Source organism: Cyprinodon variegatus, unplaced genomic scaffold (genome assembly GCF_000732505.1).
Source record: "Cyprinodon variegatus isolate N-32 unplaced genomic scaffold, C_variegatus-1.0 Scaffold77, whole genome shotgun sequence".
In the NCBI taxonomy this organism is placed as follows: Eukaryota; Metazoa; Chordata; class Actinopteri; order Cyprinodontiformes; family Cyprinodontidae; genus Cyprinodon; species Cyprinodon variegatus.
Genome location: NW_015150530.1, coordinates 1,298,491 through 1,309,800, shown reverse-complemented (window position 1 = coordinate 1,309,800; position 11,310 = coordinate 1,298,491). Strand labels below are relative to the sequence as shown.

Genomic DNA, 11,310 nt, shown 5'->3' with positions numbered 1-11,310 from the left:
ACTGTCTGCATTAATATTTATGATCTCAACATAAAGAATGTGTGAAACTGAAAGTGAAACTGGTGGCTTGACCTGTTATTAATTCAGCTTATATTTATCTCATCACTTGGAAACCCTTATATATGGCTGATCCTTTATTGTCAGAGTTCTTAATATAAAAAAAATATATATTGTTTCAATGTCACACCCAATAATATACCATGTCCAAAAACAGCAGTAGACAAAATTCCACAACTTTCAACAAAAATGCCTGCAATGTCTTTGCAATGTCTATACCAAACTTTGAACCAGGAGCATAAATGTAGTTTTATGCTCTAAGAGTTGAAAGGCCCAAATGAGGGACAGAGCAGATCTAAAAAAAAAATAAAAATGTTTTCTTCTTCTGCTCACGACTTGGCTTACTGTCAAAAGTTCTTTAACAATGATTTCATTTTTTTTCAAGTTTACAGACTTGAGGAAATAGTTTCTGATATTTTCTTGTCTGTTTGGGTGACTCATAGGATTCAGAGAAACTAGGGTTGAAGGGAGGGACATTTACTTTGACACAAAGAAGGAATTCCACAAATCGGCTCTTACATAGCTGAAGTATTTTTATTTTTTACTGGAACAGTCAAGTGCGTGTTCTCTCATACACATGCGTGCCCACATACACACATTACTTATTCAGCCAAAGTGAAACTTTGAAAAACCGTTTGTTCCTGATTGCTTAATTTTTTTTCTCTTTTCTTTTTTTTTGTGAATAGCAGCTAAAAATTCCATAATAAAAGACTTCCCTTTATGACACATTAGGGACCGATTGTTGCTCTAGTTTAAAACAGCAGGCGGTATGTACCCCTCGTAGCCACATTGGACAATATAATTGCGATGATTCATGCAAACCTCAACCAGAGGCATCCAAGATTTTTTACAAGATCTTAAACTACCGTTCAAGCGAAACTTTGCTGGTCTTTGCAAACAGAACTGGTTCGTCTGCATTTAGGATTACCATTAAGTGAGTCTACTTTTGGTAAACCATCTGCCCAACTGGCTTCAAAATAAATTTGTCCCACAAACTGTCATATGAGTTTTTTTCGAGTAAATCAAGCCTTACAAAACCCTGCAGTTTCTGAACCTATCAAATGGCATATATCCCATACTATTTCCATGTTAAAACTTAATAAATAGGTGTATTACTAAAGCATACTGCTACATTTCAAACTTATTTCAATAGTATGTTGGTAGTTGCATACAAATAATGTTTATCTCTTGAGAGGATTAAGCTGTTACTTTATATTCACTGTTACTTGTTATTGTTGCCGATTTTTTTAGACATCTCAGGTCTTGAAAAAGCAATTTCTTTTGTCTAAATCTCTAAAGCTGTTGCACAATGTAATCATGGGGTCATTACCATGTATTCATAGGACTTAATGCAAATATGTTTTAGACTTTATATGGAAAAACAAAAGTGGGTTTATTATTTAAGTGTGTTTTTGGAGCAAATTAGAAATTGTTTTAAATTAGACTGGGGTGTTGCAAATTAAGCTAAATTGTATGTTGCAATTCATTAGATCCACAATAAGTAATGCTTTAAAGAACTGCATAAAATAGACTGTCCTTTTTTGATTAGTTCGGAAACTAACTTTGCATTACTAGATGAAACTAACCATGCTCAATCTTAAACACACAAAGAACGAGGGAATTCCCCTCCCTGTACTTCAGAAGGCTTTTTTATCTCTCACTATTAGCTGCCATGAACTATTATTTGGTTGTCCTTATTTATGTATGTTTACTTAATGTTTAAAATCTTTTGAGACCTTTTCATTACTTTATATAGAGGCTTTTGTTTATGGTTGCAATTGTGCTTTTGATGATATCCTAGGTAGGAAGTAGTGTTAGCTATTCCATTCAAGTCACACACATCAATACAATTGAGGGAATGTGGGCATTTGGTTGTTCAGCATGACTATAGGAAAATCAGCTAACCTTATTCCTTTGAATTGTCTTTTCAAAGCCCAGAAAAGGTACTACTTATTTTTTCATTTACTGGTACAAATTTAGCCTTTTGCTCTGTAATGATCACAGACAGGCTATTAATAACTGCCCCCAAAAGCCTGATATTAATCTGTTCTAAACCATATGCACCTTGTAGTGAACTCTGTTCTGCTTCGTGTGATAAACAATTGATCTTGACAGTATGTTCTGTGAAATAGTATTTGCATTAGAAATGATAAAAGAGAGGAGAAGCCGTCAGATGTTCTGTAAGGCACAAGTCTGTGCATTTGCAAATAAATAATTTTAAATATTTGATTTTTAGGACTAGTTTCTTCAAATTTCTATTCATGTTGTTAATTTGGTGTAATTCTATTTATTTTAGGTGTTTGTATATTTTTTTCTCTATTTCAGACCCCTCTTCATCTGGCGGTGATAACCAAGCAAGCAAACATAGTCGAGGTTTTATTGAGAGCTGGGGCCGACCCTGCAGTCTTGGACCGCCATGGCCAAACAGCACTCCATCTCTGCTGTGAATATCAGCAGCTTGACTGCCTGTCTGTACTGCTGTCTTTGTCGTCGTCCTCCCCATGCCTGGAGATCAGGAATTTTGAAGGTGAGTTATAATATTCACGCTTTTTTGCTATAAAATGCAAAAGCAAATACATGGAAGTTATTGGATTGGATCCTACGTGCTCGTTCCCATTTTCACTTACCAGTGTTGAGTCTGACATAGAGAAAACAATTGTAAATCTTCTTTTATAAAGTAAGCTTGTATGAGCGTTGCAAACAGAAACTTTTTAACAGAGCGTGCACAAGGAGAAATGGGCTCATGCACGCTCTCACCAACGCTTAAAATACGTTCCCTCTCGGGAATTGGTACAGGGTTGTGCATGATAACTTTTTTTTAAAGTGCAGAGGGGGGTCTTATAAAAAAATTAGGAAAATCCTCTACTATACCTTCAACCTGAAACACAGTCATCAATAAACTTTTGTCTTTAGCTCCAGCTGGTATTTTTTCTTTGCAGTTTGCTGAACTCCAAGGCTAATGCTAATATGTTGGCTAATTACTTTTGGTATGGCTGCTTGATAATTAAATGGGGCTCATATCGGAAGAAAATGGTGATTAGTGAATGTATGAGTTATAGCAGCACTTTACCCAGTTCTCCCACTAACAAAAAAAATCACAGAGCAGTACACATTGGTCAGATGGATAGGTATGGCAGAGAACAATATTTTATTTCTTTCAGTGTAAATTTAAGAGTGAAATTGTTTGGGGAAAATCCAGTTAGGTAAGTAAACAAAGTAGTGCACATAATAATATAGTTTTGAATGCTGTGCACAAATATCAGAGTTCGTGCAGTTCTCTCAGGGGGCGTAGTCAACATAAAGGCACACAAAGCAATAACAGAGTGAGATTTGAGTTTAGTCTGGCAATCCAATACCAGGTATTTAAAAACTCTTTGTTTAAATCCCAAAATAATTCTCTGGATTGGATGTGGAAGTTCCTTTTACTATAAGAGGACTTTGTAGGATTATCTGTGTCTCTTTTAAAATAGGGCATAACTTTTGTCTTTTTCTCAGTTCCCACATTTTTCTTTTCTTTTAAGTTGCTGCCACAAAATCCTTTTCAGAGCAACCTCAGAAATCCTTTTTTTCTCCTTTTTACATTGTTGATGTTGCATAAACTATTTTCATAGTTTGTTCTTAATTTGCATTCGTTTTTTGTCGCTATCATAAGATGCACTATATTGTCAAAGTTAGCTCTGCCACAGAGCATAAAGCTCTGTGGCAGAGCTTCGCTCTTCGGGTCAGCTTCTGTTAGAGTCCCTAGGTCAAGACTCAAACAGTGGGGTGATCGTTCTTTTGCCGTCGCTGCTCCCAGACTGTGGAACAAACTAGCCCCTGACATCTGCACCACTACTGACCTCAGCCTTTAAAAAAAAAAAAAAAGCTTAACACCCACTTTTTTAAATTAGCATTTAATTCTGACTACTGTAGGCTAATACTGTCTCTTAGATGTCCTCTTTCTGTGTGCTCCTTTCTATGCACCTCTGGAAGGCTTTTAATGTCCTGCAGCGCTGCACCACTACAGCACTTTTAATTGTATCTGTATGTTTTATATGTGTTATGTATTGTTTTATGGCTTTGTTGTAAAGCACATTGGGTACCATTTGGCTATTGTAAAGGGCTATACAAATACATTTGATTTGATTTGATTTGATTTGAAAGTTAGAGTCACCCTTCGTTAATGTAAATAGGGAACCAACATGTCATCACATTTACATGAGGCTTGTTAATGTATGTGATACTGGGCAAATCTCACCAATGCACTTGTTGTTAAGGTGGTATCCTATAACAGTACCCCGCTAGTTTTTACTAAGCTCCATTTTTTCACAAATGTTTGTAGAATTTTATACACCTGCAGCCACGGGACTGACTAGATTCAGTATAATAGTAGTATAATAGTGGTATACTATTGGTATTATGAGTAAAACCTATGAAATGAATAACCACCCCCTCATAATCGTTCTGTAAGAAAGGTCAATACATTTTCAGGTGGGGGGTGAAGGCATTGAGCTGTGTAGGTGGGATCAGAACACTTCCTGCTTCTTTATGCTATATCTGTCAAGTCTTGGGCTTGAATAATCAGACTTTGCTTGCTCGAGAGTTAGAACTTTAGATACATGGTATCATTTTGTTACAGTGACTGTGGACACATACATGTGTGATTACAATATTACAATTTCTTCCTTACAGGTACTCTGATATATTTTCAAGTTATATTTGAGAAATCCAAATACTGTTATAAATTATATATTTCTACAAGTTCAGAAGTTGCACCAAATACTTCAACCTACGTTTTTGCTTGTCTCTAGGTCTCAGTCCACTTCATTTGGCTGTGCTGCAAGGCCATCATGATTTGACCAAAATGCTGCTGGATGCAGGAGCTGATATCAATGCAATGGTTAGTATGTACTACATAGACTCTGTACTTTTGGTTAAACTGCATTTAAAGGTCATGGTGTCAAGAATCTGTATTTTTAACTTTCTATAATGCTGATGTACTTTTCTTTTTCTTATCAGGACATTAAGAGTGGCCAGAGTCCTCTCATACATGCTGTGGAAAGCAATAATGCAGATATGGTGCACTTCCTTATTGAGGTAATTAAGTTTTGTGGTCACAAATTGAAGATAAAGGTTGTGAAGCACTAGAAGAGTGTCTCAAAAAATCTATCTAAGCCCCTTGACTGATTTTCTGATTTTTTCAGCCTGCAATAAAAGTTTGTAAACTCAAATTTTATTACAAATTTCCTTTGTGATATGTCTGTACCAGCTCTGCAAGTGTACAGAGGTCGTTCCTTTTTGTTTGCAAAATGCAACATTAGTCAGATTGCAATGTCTGTATTTTTTTCAAAGCATTATTTTTTCTTTAAGGGTTTTCACAGATTGGTTGGAGCAGTATAATATTAAACTATGCTTTGTAAAATACATTAAAATAAAATCTTTTTATTTTCCCACAAGGGGCAAACACACACATAGGTTTTCTTCTTGTATTTTTTTCCCATGGATTTTAGCTCTATCTATCTTTACATCTAACTCCAAATGTCTTTCCCAACCCTGCAAAAGAAGGAACATTTCCCACAGCATGCTACTCTCACCACTGTGTTTTGTGACAGAAGTGGTGACTTTAGATTTGCAAGGTTAGAATTCTACATGAAGGCCAGAAAGTTTACATTTGGACTCTTCTAACTAAACATGGTGTCCCCTTTGTGGCTTGTGGTGGACTCCAAATAGAAATATCTCATGGTTACTTTGAATACTGATATTCTTGTCACTCTTTCATAAAGGCCATATTCATGGAGTGCAAAATAACTTTCCGTACAGATTCTTGGACCTGAGTTTTGGATCTCCAGGTCTTCTAGAGATTCCATACCGTTGGCCTGTTTCCTTTATCTAAAATTATTTTACCCTTACCTATTTACTTATGTCCAGTTTTAAACCTAGCCTTGCTTATCCTTCTCTTGTGGGTTCCTCTGTCTTCATTAAGCTTTTTGTTTTCTGATGTTCTCTCAATAATCTCTGAGGTCTTCACAAAAATGCTGTATTTATACTTGATTCAGTTACACACAGGTAGACTTGACTTTCTGAACTAAGATAATTCAATAATTTTTTGTGCTTGATATTATTTTGCTTGTCAGATTAAATGGGGATTGAAAACAAATTAACTCTGTAAACCAGCTTTATGTGTTTATTTGTAACAAAAACCGAAAAACAGGTATATTTTACTTATGTTACAAATGATGTGCAAGGTTGATTTGTCTCATATTTGAGTTTCCAAAAATTCTAATAAAGTAAATTAAACGTTTTGAAAGATTTAAATATTGCCGCAAGACACTGCACATTCAATAAGGCCTGCTTTCTCTTTATACCATATCATTGGTTTGTTGCTTAGGTTCTTTCTGGTATATACATGACGATTTCAAAGAAATAGGGAAAGCATCGGATGATTGCTTATTTCTTGGAGGATACCTGCTATTCTGTGCATAAGAGGAGAAATCTTTCGATTTTGCTTATCTTTCGTTTGAAACTACTTTCTATGCCTTATCTCGTTTTGATAAAAAAAAAAATGAAAACTGCAATGGCCTTACTGTTTTTCTTTTTATCTTCAACTGAAGCTAGTCTGGTTTTCTCTATGAATCACAGTCTCCTGTTTCTCTGCCACAGAATGGATGTGACGTTAACAGCCAGTCCTACAGCGGGAACACAGCCCTCCACATCGCATGTGGCCGAGGTCAGGTGGACACAGTCCGGCTGCTGTTGAAGAGTGGAGCCGACAGCAGCCTAAAGAACTACCACAATGATACACCAGTAATGGTGGCCAAGAATAAAAAAGTGAGAAAATGGCAGCCTTGTTTAACTTTACTTTATGGTTATTTGTTGCTGCTTTTAGGAAAATCTCGTTTCAGGAAAGCAGGAAACCCCCAACAGTTCTCCAATCTTGTAATGTCTCACTATAAATTAAAGATGGAAAATCCCACCTATTCACTTAAGTTACATCAGAACAAAAGCAAACAATTGCAAAACCAGGTTGACTCAGCTTAGATTAGAACCGAAGCTACCAATAGACCAGAGCTCAAACTGGATGGATGTATGTATTCCTCCATCTAGAGGCCAAACATAAATGGTGCAATATTTTCTCTAGCTCTTTAATTCTGTTTCATCAAGCATTTTTACCAGTGGATCGGGCAAACAGTATAATGAAATATAAAATCTGCTACAGATAACAGATGTGTTACGAGGAAGAGGCTCCAAGATCAGATTTCAGGAGCAGCCCTGTGCGTCGATGTCGCCACATCAGAGTTGCTACATGGAAAACGGTAAGGATTTTCTGGACGAGTTAACATACAGTTGTGTGCAGTCAAAAAAATACCACAGTTTCTTATGTACAATCCTTTTTTTTTTTTTTAGGATCCCCTTCTTCAAACCACAGTCGAGGATCTTCACCTCTGATGACGCCACACAGCCTCAATCCCAGTGCTTCCCATTCCCTAAAGACCTCATCTGCACTCTACTAGTTTAGTGCTGAATTTCAAGAGGACCTTGCAACTACCTCCTTACAGCTAAGCCTCAAACTCAGGACTTTGGGAATGGATTTTCCTCATGCACGGAAAGACCAGAAGATATCAGCATTAGACTAAACTGTCAAACTGAACACATCCCAAACGTCACCTCCTCTGACTTTCTATTGCCCGCCAGACTATGCATCTTAAATCATACAGCTGCTGTTTTGGACACCTATCTTGTGAATATGAACACATAAAACTTCTGAGGAATGCAGCCACATAAATAAGGGATTTCCTCCTTTGCAAAGAAGCACAAACAGAAATTAAAAACTGAATGTAAAAAAAAGACTGAATGTGAAAGACTTTTGTGAAAAAACCTACATATATCTCTCTGCATTACATGAAAGAATGCTTCATGTAATCATGTTTTCTGCCACTTTGCCTTTTATGTATGATGCATGTCAGCCCATGGACTGATATGGGGAAATGAGAGGCTTTAAAGGAGAAACATTTATTCAAAGTTTATTTGAAGATTCCAGTATTGCTTTTGTGAATGTTCATTTATTACAGACTGCAAAGAAATAGAAACATACCATATTTAAACAACCTAAAATAGGAAGTGGTACATTGTTTGTTTGTTTTTGTATTACTGTATGGAATTTTCTACCATGTCCAAAGTTACCTGTTTTAGTTTGTACAACAGATTTTATTTTGTCGTAAAACAATTTTCCACCCTGTTGCATTCATGAGTTGTAGACCATTAAGAAATATGCCATGGGCCATGGCATATTTCAGGTAATGAAAATTCAATTGATTATTTCCACTTAATTTATGCATGAAATATAGCAACCTCACATATTTCTTTTATATTGTCATTAGGAATAAAAATTGTCTTTAGGATTTTTTAAACACTTGTTTAAAAACATGTCACTAATGAGCTGATCTTATATATGAAGTCAGGACTACAAAATTACATAAAATATATCTCTTAAATGTATATAGCCCCCATTTTTAGTAAACCATTTAATATTTCTACAAATATAATATTTATAATAGCACTAAATGAAGAAACTGTTATTAATTGACTGCGGCAATGTATGCATGCGCATGTTGATTTTTTTTTAATTCTCAGTTGCACATTCGTTTGAGTCTGAGCATGATATTTTTAATAGCTGCAAACTTTCTTTTCATATGCTGTAAATGACCAGTTTCATATCATGACTTTTTTTTTGTATTATTTTTTATACTTGTGTGAATCTGGTATGTCAGTTTGCTTCTGTTACGCTTGAATTTCCCTGCTGAGGGACAATAAAGGATATTTTTGTTCTTTTCAAGCATGATGTCCAAAATAAGGAACACAAATATAAAGCTTTCACACTGAAGCTGTGGATTTTTTGATTTCCAAATAACAGTATTTTGTTTTATTTTCCCCTTGGTATCTGTTAGGTGGAAAATCCTCAGCTTCCTCTGCATGTTCAGCTCCACCTTCTCTACGTCTACCCTATCTTAGTCCTCTTTTCGGAGAGACATTCAGTGCCCTTTTAACAGCTTCATCCTTTTCAAAGTAGAAACTGGCTCTTTTTCTCTACCTTCATGGCTTTTATTTTGCATGTACTGCACTATAATTTAACAAATTAAAAATAAAATAAGTCAAATAATTTAATTTAAATGCAAATCAAATCTGCTTTACCAAAGAAAAAAAACTGTCCAAAGGGTTTTAACAACACAAATATAAACTTTGGCTGAAGAGGCAAAAACCATGTACAATGAATCCAGAGCGCTTTGTGCTACATTCAGTCATTCACTCATTCATAAATACATTCACACACTGATGGTGGCGAGCAAGATTGTAGCCACAGCTGCTCTGGAGCACTCTTAGAGAAGCAAGGCTGCCTCCTACAGGCCCCACTGGGCCGACTGGCCACCATCAGTAGGCAAAGCTAGTGCGTTGCCTTGCCCAAGGACACAACAACTGAGATGGATGGAGCCAGGGTTCATCCTGGCAACCCTCCAGTACAGAACAAGCTCCTGCATCATATGCCACTGTTGCACTACATTATGACTGCCATAGCTGGCTTCATCACAGACAGTGGACTAAGAAACAGCCAGCAGAACCAACTCCTGATTAACGAAGGGGAAACCAAGGAGCTGGTGGTGGACATTTGCAGGTGCAGATCCAACCATTAACAGCGGTGAACATCCAGGGAGCGGACATTGAGATAGTAGACTCTTAAAGGGAGCACTCCTGAAGACCTTCCTTGACTCTGTTGTTACATCATCTATCTTCCATGAAGTAGTCTTGGAGCAGTGGCTTATTTGTGGCTGAGAGGAATCCTTTGGATAGGCTCATTGGTAAGACCTGCTCTGTGATTGGATGCCCTCTGGACTCAATGTAGGTGATTGGAAACAAAAAGACTCTTAATTAAATTAACATCTCTGTTGGATAATGTCTACCACCCAAAGCATGAAGCTGTTTCTGAACTGGAGAGGTCCTTCAGTGGCAGACTGCTGCACCTTAAATGCTCAAAGGAGCGTTATCGCAGATTCTCCTCACACCACCTGTAAGACTTTACAACCATCACTGCTCCCAACAAGCTTAAAAGGTGGTAGATTTAAGATTATTTTTTGCAGAGCCAATTCTCAGTACCTTTAAATAACAAGCTGTTGGCATTTTGCACATCTTTAATGTTGCTGCTAATTCTATAATTACTTAGTTTATTGGTTATTTATCCTTCTTTTACTGACTACACTTTATTTATATTCAAAACATCTTTCTGTTCTTACTGGTTTTCTAAATTTATCCAGATGTTTTAATGTACTTAAACTAACAGGCCAGTAGATGGCAGCACACAGTGACACAGGGGTCCAAAAAGGGACTTATTTTATGGTTTGCCATCATCATCTAGATACAGAACCTGCAGGTAGATGCTGTGAATATAAGGCTAAAGCTTTACTTAAGGTTTAAGTTTAAGTACAACAAATTAAGTTTAGATACAACAAATAATAGAACATTTTATTGTTTTACAGATAAGAGGTATATTTACATTGAACTCCTCTTTGTTCTATCTTATTTGATCTGTAGGGTGAACTTAAATCATACACAATTAGAAGGGAAGCAATGTTAAATACATCCCTCAGTATGATCAGCGATTCCTTTTCAAGTATTTACTACATTTGCTTTTGTCTTTAAGCAGAACAAATAAGCGGTACATTGTAAATTGATTGACATCTCTTTCCTAAAGCAGATTACCTGTAGTTTTACACGACTTAAACTCACAGCAGTACAGTCAGGTTAGATTTGGATAAGGCAGATAAACACAGAGTACCAGCTGTCTTCACAGCAGGTTTGTAAAAGGATTTACTCATTCAGAAAATCTTCTTGTCTTTTCTTAATGTTGTCTTTTTTCTAGGCCAATGGCAACAGGCCATCACAGTGTAATCAAACAATTACCACAGTTGAATATATTTTCATTCTGATGAAATATACTGTGTGTATTTAACCGATTTTATGTCTGTTTATATGTTAAACACTTTCTCACCCACTTGTTGTGTTTAACTTGCTTTATTATACATATGTGGTGTTATTGTTTATGTTTTGACAAAAACAATGCATTAATACCATTAACAGATATGGATCTGCATGGAGCGTCATTACTACTGTATGAGTGATATGACGACGGTCCCCATAATGTTTTTTTTTTTCTAAAATCTTACTTTATTTAAAAAATACTTATTTAAGTATCAGAAATTTAAAATAAAACTTTCCTTGTATTCA

General features: G+C 36.1%; 1 protein-coding gene across 1 annotated transcript in view; it reads left to right on the top strand.

Annotated features, from left to right (window-relative positions):
• Positions 1–8,302, top strand: part of LOC107083549 (B-cell lymphoma 3 protein-like) — a 29,879-nt gene extending 21,577 nt beyond the window's left edge. Inside the window, exons 4-9 of the mRNA XM_015372868.1 lie at positions 2,383–2,584; positions 4,848–4,936; positions 5,056–5,133; positions 6,697–6,864; positions 7,253–7,349; positions 7,441–8,302. Of these exons, the coding sequence (XP_015228354.1) occupies positions 2,383–2,584; positions 4,848–4,936; positions 5,056–5,133; positions 6,697–6,864; positions 7,253–7,349; positions 7,441–7,547 (741 nt within the window). The 3' untranslated portion in view covers positions 7,548–8,302. The remainder of the gene's footprint in view (positions 1–2,382; positions 2,585–4,847; positions 4,937–5,055; positions 5,134–6,696; positions 6,865–7,252; positions 7,350–7,440) is intronic.
• Positions 8,303–11,310: the final 3,008 nt, after the last annotated feature.